This window comes from Pleuronectes platessa, chromosome 20 (genome assembly GCF_947347685.1).
Source record: "Pleuronectes platessa chromosome 20, fPlePla1.1, whole genome shotgun sequence".
Taxonomy (NCBI): domain Eukaryota; kingdom Metazoa; phylum Chordata; class Actinopteri; order Pleuronectiformes; family Pleuronectidae; genus Pleuronectes; species Pleuronectes platessa.
This window is the reverse complement of record NC_070645.1, coordinates 10,592,868-10,609,913: the sequence shown is the minus strand read 5'-3', so window position 1 is coordinate 10,609,913 and position 17,046 is coordinate 10,592,868. Positions and strand designations below refer to the sequence as shown.

The following is a 17,046-nucleotide window of genomic DNA, read 5'->3' as shown; positions in this document are numbered from 1 at the left end:
TAGATGACTGTAGGGTTTCTGCAATTTAAAACTAAGACCTTTAAAGACCCTTTAAGAAGTGTCAAGTACAACACATATGAGGGAATATATTACAATCTTTAATAAAATCTCTCGCATTTACATTAACAAAAGAAAAATACACAACTTTATTCTAAACAAAAAAAATTACAAAAGAAAACAAAGGTCTTGTTTGTAATTTTATAACAGCGTGTTCTGACTCTTTTAAAAGTAAAGAGAGCCATTACAAGCTAAGCATGCTGTCAAAACAGATAAATAATTTTATAGCATGACGGAAGTAGCATTAAATAAACGTTAGAATGATTACGACCAACCTAAATGTATTTAAGACCTGGAACACAATATTTAAAAATTATTAGACTTTAAAGCCTGAAATTCTGGTTATTTAATTTGAGATATGTTTTACTGTGTTTACTTTGCTTGATTTCTCTATCAAACATTCCAGATAAAAAAAAAACTGTTGCATTACTGCTAAATTAATTGAACTTAAATGCGCTATAAATCAATTAAGTAGAGGCACAGCATAGCTTTTTAACTTAATATAATGCATTTTAAACGCTTCACATTTCAATACAATGGCCTCGGGAGGAAGACGAGAGAGGGTGCTGATACTGGAGGGTTGGGGGATGAGGAAAGGTGAGGGAAGACGGAGAGAAACGAAGGAACAGGAAGTAAGGGGGGAAATAAACCGCCCTGACCTGGCAGGAATTCCCAAGTGCAGTTTCCTGCAGGATTTCTGACCAGCTATTGTGTGTGTGTTTGTGTATGTTTCCTGCAGGCTGTTTCTAGGCGGCCAGTGTGGGGGATCTTTTAGCCCCTGCTGTAGTTTGACTGCAGGGTCTAACATTAGGTGGGTATACATCTGAGCCTCTAAACCACAAGACAAATGCATGTGTGTGTCTGTAAGTGCGCAATGTGGATAGAGAGTGTGCATGTGTGTGTCTGTAAGTGAGAGAGGCAGGCAGAATGAACAAAAGAGAGGGAGGGCAGTGGGACTGACAGTACATGGACAAAAGCATCTCTCTTTCTCAAAAATGCATCCATTTATTTATTCTTCCATTAGATTAAAAACTCAACGCTCTGTCAAATCTAAATTTACAGCATATATATTTTATTATTTTTAATGCAACTCTTCTACTACCCAAATCAGGCGATATGCTTGATCAGGCTTTTCTAATATTCACTGGCGATATAAATCAATAAATTCTTTAACTCTTTTTTCCTAAGCACTCAGTGACTGCAGCTGCATTACATAGAACATAATAAACATGTTGAAACAATTGAGTAGATGGCCGATCAGAAGTGTGACCAGCCTTGATTGAAATTTCGCTTTATAAAATTATTTGATGGAATTTCTGTTGTATTGAATGTGATCTAAATGTATTATTTTCAATACACCCACACAAACAATTCCATCAAAGACAAAATTCCTACTACACTGCTTTCAAGGCTAATGAAATTGAATATTACAACTAATATATTTTCGTTAACATGCAGCCATGCATGGAGCCACTTCTTTGAATTAAAATAGGATCACGTCATACCTTCATCCACCAAGACTTAGTTTAAATGTTTACCCACTTCCACAAGCCTGTTGATATCAAAGTTTTCAATTATGTTTAAATAAAAATGTGTTTTAGTTCCATTAGGGCCATCTATATATACTCCGCCTGGCAAACTTTTATGTAGATGGTCGACATACAATACAAAGACCAGACTGTACAGGTAAGAGGTTGTGTGTTACAAACTGCCATAAAATTCCCAATTGTAACACATATTCTGAAAGCCGCATATCTGTCTAAAGAAAGCTCTGAATAATATCTGCATATCAGGTCTTAATCGGAAAATGCTAAATTCTGATATCATAAAAGAATATGCCTTTGCAAGACCCTTATTAATCATGTAATATTCTGAGTAACAGTAAAAGTATTTACATGCATGTGAAAGTACAATTTGTCGGAGAAAAGTAATGAATGTGAACAGAGGAATTTGTTTTAATCTAGTACATAGAATGATAGAAGATACCATTCAGCATCATAACATACCATAAATGGTATCTTTATATATCAGCTTAATTTAATTCAACTGTGGGCAAAAACAAAAGGTGACATGACACCTCCTGTAAATTCTGATTTTACGCAGACTGTGATTACATGTTCTACTAGCACGCGTGACTGATTAAGTCACACTGATGCAGCATTCATTAGGGGCTGCAATCGCTGGTGGCTGCAGTCACACAAGAATAAATGCAACTGATGGCGGGTTTATGAAATACAATTTCAGCAGTCACTTTTTATACTCCCATCTCTCAAGACTGTGCGCTCCAATTCAGACCATCCGTGGCAAAGATGTTACCTTTAAATTTAATTTAATTAAGATACATTGCATGCATTTCCTGTCAATGCCATGCATCCATTTAAAAATTATTTTTATTAAATCAATGATGTTCAAGGCACAAGATTGAAATTTTGTTTCATTGTCAAGATGTAATATTATAAGATTAATTCAAAGAAACCTTAAAAAAAATACCAGTCAATTTTGTTGTGAGCATAAATAGTAAAAAGTTACAAATCTCATTTATCATTTGTCTTGTTGACTCAAATGACCTTAAATAAGGCTTCGTGAATATATTCAAAGCTGATTGTGCAACCATTATAAAAGCCACTGAGAATGATAATTGATCAACGCTGCAACAGCGTATTATTTCTGGTGGAGTCACAATCTTGGGTCAGAGAGAGGGAAAGATCTGATGGCTCTCTTACCTTCTTGTCCTTCTCTGGGGGTCTATCCATACACTGAGAGGAAGAGTCACTTAAGCATTGAGACATACTACCCCGGCCCCTGCTCCTTCGCTAAAAGGTAAAGAGGAACTCCAAGTTACTGGATAAGGTCCACAGAAAAGAGGCTAAAAATAGACCCCAAAAAAAAGTATATATATAAGAAAAATAAAACTTAAACTGAAAAGGGATGACTGAACTTAAATTAACTCAAAATACAAAAACAGTCAAATAACATTATCATGAGCACTGATTCCAAAAATGGTGAATATATTATTAAGCTTTTTGGTCACTCATTTTGCAACCAATCATCATTGCAGGAGTCATGCTTAGTGTATTATAGTAATCATAAAAGTCCTTTGAAAAAACTCAGATTTGAAGAGGCATTGTGGGACATGAGGGGTCATGGCTATTGATCTCCACAGAGGCCAGCTAGTTCCTACTTAATATTAGATTGTGATAAAAAAACACGTACCCAAATTACAGCCATATTTCCTCAACCTTGTCTACAGTAGTGCGGATATTTTTTTTAAACAGATATTTTCCCGTCCATAAGCGGCCCAAAGTGTTGATATATACAAAGCAACAGTGGGCAAGCACTAGCTGTGATGTCATTGTTTCTCCAACGCTCCATTTTACATGTACACACGTGTAAAAACATCTGCAGTTTGTAAAAATATCTGTTTCAGTGACTTCACAGAGAGTTTGCCTGTGGAAGAGAGGCCTACACGCAGAGGAAATTGTTCATTTTGCAAAATATCCGCATTCGTGTGGACAGGGCAAGAGATCAGGGATGGGGTATGACCAGCCTCAATTCAAAAGTACAAATCTGTCATCAGAAGTTGTGTTTCCTTTAGCATCTCATCATGACCCAACCACATGCACTATAGGATACAGCCTCATTCCACCATCTGATCTCTTAACCTCTTTAAATATAAACCTGTGTTTTAAGTTAACACACAGTAAAGACATGATGGTTTAGAGTTGCTACAAAATAACATTGAAAAATTCTGTGTAAAATTACAGAACATAATTCCACTTTAAATGACACGCTTGAAAATTTGCCTTAGAACAGCTACTGACAAAACATTGTACAGCAAAGCTATATGCATTTACACTGCTGAGAAAAAGGGGGAAAATATTCTGCATCGTCTTGATGAATCTGAGTCAAATGGGAATTACACTGTAGACAACACTGAACAAGGATAATCTAAGTTTGAAATTAGATTTGGCTACTGACTGAGTCCAGTCGAATACCATATGTTGCTAACATGCCGTAAACATCCATCAATTGGTATTTTATGAAACCCACTCTGCTAATAACATTCCATTCTTCGTCATTGATTCCCCCTCGTACATTCCTGTCATCCATACAATCCCAGCTTAATGACATTATGCCCCAGCCTCCAAGCCATTCATACACGATCAATACAACAGCATGAGTCTTTCCATCTGTGTGTTAACATCGCAAAATGTCATCTGTCTGTTTGTGTGCATGTGTGTGTGTTGACACTGTAAATTATGTCCTGTTGTTTCCGTCCTACCGATGTTCTAGAATGCAAATAGTAGGGATGCACCGATATGGAAATTCTTGGCCGATACCGATATTTAAAATAACAATCTGGCCGATAGCCGATACCGATATTTGTTTATTTTCTTTTTGTTGTTATTCATTCACCCTCTTGTGCCAGAAAAATAATTAAATCATTATTTAAAAAGCACTATTTAAAAAATGTTCAGCCCTTCATCACTCTTATCTTTTAATGACACAAATTGAATCAGATTTATGAAACAATCTTTGATTTAACTAAACTTTATTTAACAGAGACATATAATGACCATTTTTCTGCAAGTTGAAATGGTTCCTTGGGATCTTAATGAAATGTCTGTAACATATTTTGGTCAAAATACCACAAGGATTATTTAAAACAGCACCTTTTTACCCTGTCTAAAACAGCCCTGTTAAAGTAGCATTATAGAGAACGCTCTTCTCATTCTTTTACGGTAGCAGTATTGCCCGTTTATTAGAGGTGTTACGGCTTCTGTGTGTATGACGTATGTTGTCAGTTCCCTTGTTACCTGTGCATGAGACGGATGAATAGAGCCGGTGCACATGAGAATAAAGTACTTAAACAGACGCTACGCTCATACTTTTTATGCCAAGTTACACTGCGTGAGTCAAGATAACTTAACAAGCCCTCCTCAGTTTTACCTGTTTTTAGTGTCGGGCAAAAATCACATCGCGTCAACACCCACGTGGCCCGTCGCGATGCTTGTTTTAATTAAACAGTCGGATTCCCCTGGTCCGCACAAGTTCTAAGTCAGCTGCTAGGCGCCAGCCGAGGCGCACCGCAGGGTGCCCCCCCCGCGCGAACAGAGGGTTCCCCCAGCGGTCGCCGTAGCTGAGGTAACCCTAACCCTAACCCAGCGTACCCGGTCCCCTCCAACGGCCCGCCTTCCACGCCGGCGATGGACACCGCCCCGCGGTCCAAGAGAAAGAAAGCTCCCGCACCAGCGACGCCGTTAGGTGCCACCGGATGAGGACCTCCCGGTGCCGCACACTGAGCCTCTGGCCGCGGAGAGGAGGGCGACGGAGCGACTGCTCCCCCAGCCGCGGCACGTGCCCAGCGGTTTTACAACAAATATGAACATCGGCCAATGATATCGGTGAAAGTCAAGTTTATTACCGATAAGCCGATATCAGTAAACGAGGCGAATATCGGCCGCTACCGATGTTCGGCCGATAAATCGGTGAATCCCTAGCAAATAGTTACGTCAAGTTCTTGTTTTTCACATTTGTTTCCCTCCCCCAACTGATGCACGGTGTACTTATATGTACATTAAGAAAGATGTTAACTATTGGAAAGTTGGAAGAAAATCTGAAACCACAGGATGTCGTTTCAGCTAATGTGTCTGTTGAAAATACATAACCTCTGTATATGCAGTCATTTCATTTGTCTTATCTAAGTGAATTCTGCTTGACCACAGCTGGATATACACTTTTTAGATATAAGTATGTTGGTTACATCGTCAGAATACATATGAGGTAAAGAAATGTCAACAGACTCTGAGACATAGAGGAGGAAAGAGGAAAAAAGAAAAGACTGCAGCTTTGTAGAAACCGAAAGATGGCTCTAGGAGGGAGACATCCAAGAAAGAAGGATAAAATGACAACGAAAGAATGGTTGAGAATAAGATGGAGAGGGCTGAAAGAAAGTGAAGAGCAGTGTTGAGGAGGACAGGGATGAGAGCGGCTGAAGGAGACATCGGAAAAAGATGAGAAGTAAGGATGGCAGGGTCGGTCAGTAGCAGCAGAGAATATCCAAGTTGTAAACAAGACGAACAGTATTTTGTGTGTGCGTGTGTGTGACATATACAGAATCATCACTGCTTTTTGTTAGTGTAACAAAAACACAGAGTTCTTCATGTGCAACCTTCAAAAACTCTCAAGCATATGTGCATACAATCACCAAGACTTTAATTTAAACAACATAAACCTGAGATCAATACTCAGTTCTTGGAATTATTAGACTCAGGGTATGCATATGTCTTAAGTTAGTTTAAGTTATCACTATCACGTTCAAACCTTTTAAAAGACAGCATAAGGCTAAACCTTTTCCTTCTATGAAGAATGGAACTCTGTCTGGTGATTTGTGAAAGGGTAGTTTAGACTATTGAAATGAAAATGCATTAGATTGAGAGAATTCAGACACTTACCAATTTGCTGTGGTGGTATTTGCAGTATCCACAGTACTTGACGTTGTCTGCATCAGATCCTTGTTCCTCACATAACAGCCCTGCAAACTGGGCACTGTGGCAGAGTGATGTAGATGATTGCCAAATAGAAAAGAGAAAAAAACGTTTTCTCATTTATGTGCAAAACTGTAGCAAGTATCATTTTTCAGCAGATGGAACACATGGAACACCCTGGAACACTTTATATGTAATGGTATCTCAAAGGTTTATTACCTGGTAACAAATCAAATCTACAAGTCACTACATGAAACTGAAGTCAGTATTGAAGACACGATCCCCTTTTTTTATTAGGGAGGTTAATGTAATTGGAACAGGTCTCACCATGTGACATGGAAGGCCTGTCTGCAGCCATGTTTGTTGCAGGTCATACAGGCTCCAGTGGCTGCTTTACTCTCTCTGCCCTGGTCCTCACAGATATAACATGTCTGTGCACAGACATGCAAGCAAAACACAAGCAGTTAGAGAGCATACTTACTTTCAAAGACAGTCTTATTTCCTCCTAATTGCATTGTACAATGTCAAAAAGCATAGGTAGATGTTACCTTGTTGTAGCGCTCATGTGGCACAGACTGGAGAACTATAGGCTCCATAGTTGACACATTCGCAAACTCAACCTCAGGTATGTAAAGGGCACAAACTACATGGGCCCAGCCTGCAAAGACAAGAACAACCATAAGCCTTTGCAAATACACAAACAAATTATAGCCAACATATATATCACGGAAGCCAAACGATGTTTGTGTAGACGGGTCACAGTTTATATAAGAACTCATAAAGGATCCGCTCATGTGCTGAATACATCTCGAAAAGTGACATTTGATTTGTAGGTTGCAGGTTTTAACAGTGAGCTATACAGTAAAACTCGGTGATGGAAATACGAGGGACATAACATGAAGATGACTTGTCCATACATAACTTACAGAAATGTATCAGATGCATGCGAGTAAAAAAAATGCATTTTTCTGCACATTCTTTAAAGCCGTAACTCATAAAATTCAACTTTGAACGTCAAATGCCTTAATTTGTAAATTGGTAGTTAATCTATCTAAGTAGCCATTTATTGAGCCCTGACACACGCACAGCTGCCTGTCAGCGAAGACAAACTGGGGGCGGGAGAATGACAGCAGGGCACGGCGGAGTGGCAAGAAGAATTGACGACAGGGTTGAGGAGGAGCTGGAGGAGGTGAACGGGAGGTCAAATGGAAGAGGGAGTCTCCCGCCATGCTGGAGGTGTCTGTTTTTTCCCCCATAGCGGCAACAAAAACAGGCTTAAACTTACAGTTGAACCCCTGACCTGCCTTTGACCGGGTGAGCAGGACAGGGGGAGAAGGGCAGAGGGCGGGACGGAGGGGGAGGGAACGAGTGTGAAACGAGGGGCATGTTGTTGTTTTGAAGTCCCTCCAAGAATCTGGAAGAGGCCTATAAAACAGGACTATAAAAGTGGCACAGCCTTCCTCCTCAAAGTGAGCATTCACACTTTCCCCCCCGGAAAATGCAGCAGAACTTCCCCTTACGAACATCTTTCTTTCCGTTAAGTTATCCCAACCAAATGTGTTGAGTCGTAGAGCTCGAATTCAGCCGATAACTTATTTGAAATGATTGATTGGGAAAGAAAAAAAAAAGAGGCAATGAGATGTTTGCTCTTGATAATGGTTTTATGAGCTTCTTTGGTAAACCATGTTAAAACCATCTCACCGAATAACTTGGGGTTACTGTGGTTTTTTTAACTGTTGCAGGTAATGAACCATAAATCCAGGGAAACTAACAGTTCAACCAGACAGTGTCAGATTTTAATTTTAAATTGACATATTGCTGCCAAATACTTAATCATACATTTTACTTTGTAAGTTATCAGGTTTAAACTCCTTCTATAAAGGAAAGCACCAATGTGTATTATAGAGACTGTAAAAGATCAAGATGAGCAGCTGTAATCTTAATTTCTTCCTCTTTTTTTCCCTCTCTGCCCTTTACGGTTAAGGTACTGGATGAAAAACCCATTTCAGACTAATCCCTTTGCTCCGCTTTATTACTATCCCACCTGAAATAACAGCAACTCGCACACAGATCAACAAGTGGCGAGGAACTGACAAGAGCGGTGACACGGACGGTAGGGGAAAAAGATGGTGAGAGAAAGATGGGAGGAAAAAGGAGGGAGAGAGAGAGGGAGAGAGGGGTCATGGGAAGGGTAAAATAAAAGAGAAAGTAGTAAAACGGTGTGTGTTAGTGTTGTCCTGATGCCTCCCTGCAGGCCTGGACACAATCCCACAGCTGTGCCTCTCTCTCTGACCGACACACACACACACACACAGAATATTTACAGTCTCCCTCGAGCTGACCTCCCGATGAACCCAGAGAGGAGACTCCTCACAGGCCATGCACTATACCCATCCTGGCCCGCCCCCTCATAAACATACACACACACACTCACACACTCTCATAAAACACGGACTGGCAAGGACGGTACAGAGGCAGCGCACACAACAAACAGCAACATAACTCTCCCAGCACGCTCACACCCCTTAAACTTGCCAGGGACACGCAATTGATGACAAAATACACAAGAAGCGAACCACAGATGTGCCTGTGTGTGTGTACGCAGCTTGAGGGGTTCTACCTCCGTTGTCTGTCCTCTTTAGTGCTCCATCTTTGTGGGGACACAGCTCACATCTCTGCGGGTAAAGAAGAAAAGTCAGGTTAGAAACAACAGGTCAACCGTATCTACTTAAGGTGAGGTAATCACTGAAGTATGACAAATATGAGATAAGCACAAGACGTCTTTACTTTGGCAAAAGGCAAATCTGTGCCTATCTGCCACCTAAGGCTGTTTCTTTTTTCAAGTGTGTATGTATATCAGGGCTCCACGCATACTCAGGCTTGAATCTTCTGAAGCAGTGTAGTAGTGTTTGATTCTGAAACTCCTTTTTCGAAAGGTCAAAAACATATAAAACAACTAATGTGGCTTTTGTCTCCCAGGTCAACTGACTCTGCAGTAGATACGTTTTAATCGTTAACCGGCTCCGATCAGCCTTGATGGGAACATGACACCCAGGTGAATGAAGTAATTTCTTATTATTATTTATGTGGCAGTGTAGATGCTGACGCTGCACCTTTTCCGGCCAACGCATTGATATTGCGAGCGTTGGCAGGTAAATAGCCATGAATGTTTGTTTGCTTATTGAGGTTCCTCACCTCGGTGAGAGGATGGATGGTGTGTGTGCTCTCTGAGACAGAAAGTCTTTTGTGTTCATTGTGTCATTTCTCAAACCAATATTTTACCACACAAACTTCCACTACAAACTATAAAACCTAAATGGTTTGAAATATATTTTGTGGCTTCTTTTCAACAATTGCTTCCTTTACTGTGAATTTGTGTAAATCTTTTCTTATTAAAATGGGCCCCGCTCCAGCACTTTGGGGCTATAATGATCATGGATTTTCATTTAATTATTTGACTCTTAAAACCGTTAAAACACTTCAAGTGTAAAAAAAAAAAAAATCCTTGGCCAATGAACCAATGATATTTATGTACTCCACAGTGTAATTTGGTTCGCACCATTGAATTCAGGCAAAGCAATAGATACTTTATTTTCTAAATTGCAAATTTAAAACTAAGGATCATTGGTCATTATTTTCTCTAATCTTTCATTAAAATAATACTGAAGCACATTATTAAATGCATATTTCACTTAAATTAAAGGAACTTATCAATATCAACATCACTAGTTTTACTAGTTATAGTGAAGCAGCAACGTTAACAGAATATATTCCTAACTGACTTAATATTTCTTAACAATGACAGCAAAATATGAAGGACAACCACTGAGGGCAACCTTCTGTAATATTAAGTAACGAGGCCTTCTGAACAAAAACCAAACGACAATTGTTCTGCAGCAACCTCCCTTGATGCATTTAAAAATACTCAAGCAAGGACCTAGTTTAGATCCATGCAGACCAGAAGGAGGGTTTGATCATTTGTTGTAAGTTGTTTGTTCGTATGTTACTTGTACTTATGTAAAATTGTGTCGTGCAACTTTGCATATTCACATTGGCAGCTGTGTTTTAGTGCCTTCACTATCAATGCGGGGGAAAAAAGTCTTTGATTATTGCCACAACTCAATATAATTAGATGTAAATACAAATGAATATCTAAGGTACCCATAGAAGATGGTATTTTTGCAACACTGTCCATCAAAATGATTGACAAAATGACAAAGTCGAATGCGACCTCTGGTTATAGTTGCCAGCTTTGTTTGAACATAATGTGATTCTTTGTGAACACACAGATACATTAATGTAATTACCAGCCTGGAATGCTTAACGAACAAGTCTGTGCACACAATTCTTCAAGCAGAATAAAGCATGGCCCTTCTATGTAGAGATTTCTATACTTCGGACATTCCTTCACATGCACATTTCTGCCCTGTGTGCACATATAAAGCTCTATGACAGTGTGTAGGCAGATCATTCCTTGTAGCCATATAAAATGTTACATACAGTTGGATGCAGAGGTTTAGACAGCCTTTGGCAATCGGCATGTTTTGAAAAACCCAACGTTATATCAAACACTACTGCTGTTTATTTAACTTATTAATCAAAGTAGAATGGAAGTCAGTAGAGTGTAGGGCTGCTTGATTATGGAAAAAATCATAATCACGATTATTTTTGGACAATATCAAAATCAATATTAATATGTGCCCTTATTCTGAAGTCTATGCTTTATTTTTTTTAATCACTTCCGGTTCCGGTAAACACCGATGACGGCTGCGTGTCTTATCCCTCCGTGAAACAAGGATATCGGTGCCCGGTTATTCAAACCCTTAATGATGGCAACCCTAACACTCTCTGACCGGCTGACCGGCACAGAGAAATGCGGGTCCGGTCTGACCGGTCTGAACAGCCAGGCGGGAGCGCGCTTGAGAATAGCGTTGAGCAGCGCGGCCGCTACATGGTCTGCTGCTGCCCTCCCTGCTTTTCCACTCGCACTGTTTTTTCACCGCCGATCACCACACACACAACTCGCCTCCTTCACTTTACTGCTGCTTGAGAGTGAGTGCCAGTCAGCTGCCCGCTGAATGCTTTGGGGGAAAGACTGAATTGCGCATGCGCGTCTCTTTCGAAAAAATGCCAAATAATCGTTTCAACTCGATTATAGTAGTTTGGAGATCGTTTGACCCCATAATCGTAATCACGATTAAATTTCGATTAATGGAGCAGCCCTAGTAGAGTGCATACCTTCGACAAGGCCCAACATTCCCCTGCATTCAATTCAAGCTGCAACTCATTTCACACTCCTTGATATCACTTATAGATTTATCAAGGTTGCATTCCTGCCACTGCAGTAGTATTTTTATGATGTGTTATGATGCAGACAGTTTAATGTTACAATACATGTAAGAAACCACAGAGATCCTGTGGGGGCAGGAGGATGCACTACAAAAAGAGGCAGCAGGAGGTAGGTCTGCACAGACCTCAAGGTTTTTTTATTTCTCCAGTCACCTTTGACACTACAGCTTTTATTAAACTGTAGGGTTGGGTGATGTCTACAGAAAAACCTTGTGATGGACAATCACACCCCTTGTTTTTATGCTTTGCTGGATTATCCCTTTTTTGAATAATATTCATTTCAGACAAGGATGTGCTATTGTTCAGTATAAGGTGCACACGCTGACAAACTTCCTCTCAGTTGTGAGAGTGGGAGTTTTACATGGACGCTTTTTTCTCTACACTACATGAGGAAGTTTCAGCTTTCTGCTTTTGTTGCATCCTAAAGGGGAAAAAACCATAGACTCCTCAGTATTTTCAAAACTATCCAACTCTGTATATGACTTTGAGCAGGAGTTGGGCCAAAAAATGTAGTGATGTCATTTTAGTGCAATACAATTCCCTCTCTGATTTCTTTTTTTTTTTGTAGTAGTTTTGTGTCCTGTAACTGGCAGCGTCCCAGACTTCAACAGTCACAATGATGAACAACTTATAACCAGTAAGTAAAAAAGTAATGCTTGTTTATTTTAAGCTCTTTAAAAAGATCCACTGATCATACAGGACCCAACCATTTACTGTTTTCACGGTGTATTTGTAAATATTTGTAACATTCAAGATCATGAGGTCCACCATTTTTCCCTACGGAGATCTGTTATTCAGGTTCAATCATAAATGATGAATAGATAGAAAGACTGTGACTCACCACACGGGCAGCTCTCTCTTGAGATTCACACTTTCTACAGAACCAAGGACCAGTGGGTACCTGTACAATGCCATAGCAAGCTGAGGAGAGACGAAGATGAGCATTAAAGAGGGAAATCACATCCACAACAGAAACTGCACCCTGTACCACAAAATGCCATTACACAGTGATAATGAACACATGTTGACAAATGCAGCTACAAACCAAAGCCGAAAAACATCTGTACAGATCCTCTTCTTTTTTTTTTACATGTGATATGAGGCAGATTTGTGGTTGGAGCAGAGCTTTGATGTGACAGACTGTTGAAAACACTGCTGTTGTTTTTTATACATCTCTCTGCTGACAGCTGACATGCTTTGCCTGTGCTACGAAATATTTGAATCCCCCGGGACAATGGCAGAATACATGGTAATGCATTGTTAATACCAACAGATATAGGCATCAATGATAAACATATGCTCTACAAACTGGTTAACCCAATCGTAAATCGTTTTACCTCCCCCACATATTTCTATGAGAAAGGTCAAGGAGAGGTTGTCTGGTGCAGAAACAGCTGGATTTCAAAGGGGACTCATAAGGATACCTGTTGTGCTTTTCAGTTGTAGACTCTAGTGTGTTAATTTGTTTCGTTTGTGTATAAAAACGTTCTGGAAAGTTAAAAACCCTTAAGACTGCGATAAAAGGAACCCCTCTTACAGGAAAAACGGGGACAATATGAGGAAAGTTATACGTTTTCTGTATGTAGAATGTAGTATGTAGAACTTTTCAAGTAATAACCCAAAATAAAAATGTGAATCTAAATGAGTAGAATATGTATCGATTGAGTTAAAATTTAGGTCAATGATGTGTGAATGTGAAAATCACCATCACTACCCACTGCATTAGTTAAAAATATATTTTCCAAGATGCAAATCACAGTCTTCACCTGAAGTTATAAGCTGCTTTCGTTGACTCTTATGAGACTCACCCATCAAGGTGAAGTTGCCTGTGCTGCATCTACTCTAAATCGCCTACCTCTACACATTGTGAGATTATCTCTGATCCGACCAGAGCTAATAATCCAATGAAAAACAAAGCCTTAATCCAGATTTTTGAGAAAATACCCAAAGGTTAACGAGTTCAAATGGAGAAACTAGTGACCAGACATGCAGACAAAACAATCAAGCATTAGTTAGGATATTCTCCACATGCTGCATACCTAATTCACAAATAATGGCTGGCTCAACCAATCACTTTAATACACGTGAGTTTTATTCATTGCCATGCTAAGGCACATAGAGTATGTGAACGCTATATAGATATTTGAAGCTTTTAAGATTCAGAGATTCAGAGGAGGGCTGCAACAAACATGAGACATGCTACTAATTTCTTGGAAAAAGTGTAAAGATGTGCTAAAGGTCATGCTTGTAAAGCTGTAAATGTATTGCAACCTCTGTAGCACAGAGTCATAATCACTGGGTATATGTCGACACACCCAGTCTTTAACTCAGTCACATAAAATATATCCTAACCAGGCTTAATCATGTCCACAATTATGTGGAGAAAATACTAAACTTTAAATACTACATCGACAATAAAAGCTCTTTTACACAGTTGCTGGTAGATACTGTTCTCTCACGGTGCAATGTGAAAGGAAAGTGACACTCAAGACAATTCAAAAAGTATTTACTTTCTCAACATAATGTGATGATGGCGGCATATTGTAATTGAGGATACTGAACAGACATAAGTGAATACTACAACTCCTTGCACGGTTACCTATCTATTCCAATGCTGTACATTAGTATGCATATAGTTCTTCAGTTTGAAATCTGGACACTTTCCCCCTCTCAGTACAGAACTCCTGGCAGCATTCATTGTCAACCAGGTTTAATACGTCCGTTTTCTTTAGATATAAATTAATAACAAGCTCTGTTTTAGGATTTAAAAGATGTCAGTGTTCTGACAGATATCCTGATCCAAAAATCCTCCGAAGGTTTTCTGATTCATTAATTACAGATGTTGCTACTCAACTGTTTCTGGCCAATTAGTTTCATTCAAGCAGATGATGTCATATATGTGCTGATGGGGCAGATCAGGACAAGTTAACACAATAACAGGGTGCTGTTGCTTGTCTGAATCAAATTCCTGCTTTTTTACAACTAATATAATGAAGCATGTCTGCAACCAATAATTTAATGGAGGAACAAGTGGCTCGTACATATTTTCGATCTTACATCATTCGGTGCTTTTGCAAAACACTGCACATGAAATTAATAATACAATGTACTGCATGGTTATTAGACCAAAGAAATATAACCAGGACACATTTGATCAGTGACTAGATGTGTAGCAGAGGGTAAATGTTCTGATGTGAGATTTTATCTGTGGTCTGGTAGCCAAGACATCCAATACCTTACTGTAGCTTTCAATCCTTAGGAACAAGAAGTAGATACAAATCCACTACGGTAGTCCTTGTCTAGTTCTGTCATCAGTCTCAAAAGGGTACGCGAACTGACAGTGTTTACCAATCATGAAGCTCGACAAGCTAAGGCTTCGACCATATGATGCAACCTTAACATTAAAATAAATATGATGTGACTTGGCACAACTGTGTACTTAATAATAACACAGAAGCTCACATTACCGCCTGGGGTTCGCTTCAGACACTTTCAAACCAGCAAAGATGAGCAGAGATTTAACATGTGATAAGATCTTAGTGCAACCATGTTTGCAACAATTAGGCTTTTAGAGACATGCCCTTGTTTTAGCAGTCCAAACACTAACAAACAAAAACGTGCTGCAAGAGCAGACACTCTGACAGGCTGGTGTATGGCTACAGAGCTGCTGATATTTCGAATAGTTTCCATTCTCCCACTGTGTTTGCCAAACGGTCACAAGGCCAGCTGTTACATTTGTAAACATTGGACGTCATCACCCCGAGTCATCTTGGGTAAGCGCTGGCTCACAATCACTACAAGCTAATGTGCAGCTGTTGGAAGTCAATGTTTTGCTGCTTGACGTGCTCCAAATATTTGACTTGCAACCTGAACAGCAAAGTTTGAATACATTTCCCTCGGTTGGAGGTTGTGCTTGTGTCTGTATGTGGGACTATTTATGCAAAAATCTAATGTTTACACCTTCAGACAGGAGTAGTTCTGCTTCCTTGTATCACACATATCAACACTATTACGGGGACTCGTAGCCAGACTTTACGCTGAGAAACCAGCTGGCCAACGTCGTCCATGGAGAATTGTCTTCCAGCCCGAATCAGTGGACAGCCTCGCCGCCCGGGTGAAGCCCTGACCCCAGCCTGGCAGGAGGCGGAGGTTCCACACACGGATCACTTCCATAACCTTGCGACGAGACAACGCCAACTGCTCCCGCTGGCTAACGGCTAGTAGCTAGCGGCAGGAGCTAACGGCGGTGCAGCTTACCTTGGTGCACGGCTACGTTGCAGCCGTGTCCGTCGCAGTATACCAGCGGATTTTCAGCCCAGCCCCGCTCATCGGAGCACACGCAGCAACCCCCAATCATCTCCTTCATGTTATTCGTCGAGGACTCGTCGTCCTCCGCCAGACACACGCTCGGTGGAGACCATCTACGAAGAAAGCGGACATGCGGAGGAATACGAGATGTCGAGTTGAGCGGAAACCGTCGCCGCACGCGCGCCTCTTCCCGCCGCCGCGCCGCTTTAGGCCCCGCTCGCTCCGGGCGTCATGTGTAAAACGTGTTCACGTCCCTTTTCGATACCGTATTTTTTTACCAAAACATCCAGTTCGCGGCGCGACGATGCGGAGCAGAGAGGGGGGAACCTCGGAGAGGACCGGAAGTGCGTAGCCACGCAGGGCCGGTGGTGCGTGCGTGCGTGCCCCCTGACAGGAATACAGCCGCGACGTGATTGGCTCGTTGGGGCTTCCGTGTTGGATTCACATGGCGGAGGTGGTTTGAAAGTTTGCTGCAGAGAGAGAGAGAGAGAGCTCACTTCAGTCTGGCAACATGGAGCTGAGGAGGCAGAGGTACTGAGAGGCACACAGAGTTCTGCTTCAAATGATAAGAGACTGTGTTTAACACTTGTTTACAGCAGGGATCCTTCATGTGTGGACTGTATAAACTTAGCTGGGCTCATTTAAGTGTTTGCATCTTGTGTCATTGTTTTATTAAGGCCTACAGCAAAATTAGTGAAGGATGTTTTCCAGATATCATCATGTATAATAGTCAAAATAAACAACAGTAAAGCAATAATAAGTAGCATGCAATACTTGAGGGAGATGTGAATACAAGATAAATGGAATAAGAACTAATGTATGATATAAACAATTGTGAAACCAT

The 17,046-nt window shown here is 40.4% G+C and overlaps 1 protein-coding gene across 1 annotated transcript in view; it reads right to left on the bottom strand.

Moving 5' to 3' along the window:
- Positions 1-16,812, bottom strand: part of mllt10 (MLLT10 histone lysine methyltransferase DOT1L cofactor) — a gene marked incomplete at its 3' end in the record, with an annotated part of 28,804 nt that extends 11,992 nt beyond the window's left edge. Inside the window, 8 exon segments of the mRNA XM_053413056.1 lie at positions 2,781-2,870; positions 6,513-6,606; positions 6,873-6,976; positions 7,094-7,203; positions 9,166-9,220; positions 12,736-12,815; positions 16,152-16,422; positions 16,738-16,812. Of these exon segments, the coding sequence (XP_053269031.1) occupies positions 2,781-2,870; positions 6,513-6,606; positions 6,873-6,976; positions 7,094-7,203; positions 9,166-9,220; positions 12,736-12,815; positions 16,152-16,422; positions 16,738-16,812 (879 nt within the window).
- Between the last annotated feature and the right edge of the window lie 234 nt (positions 16,813-17,046).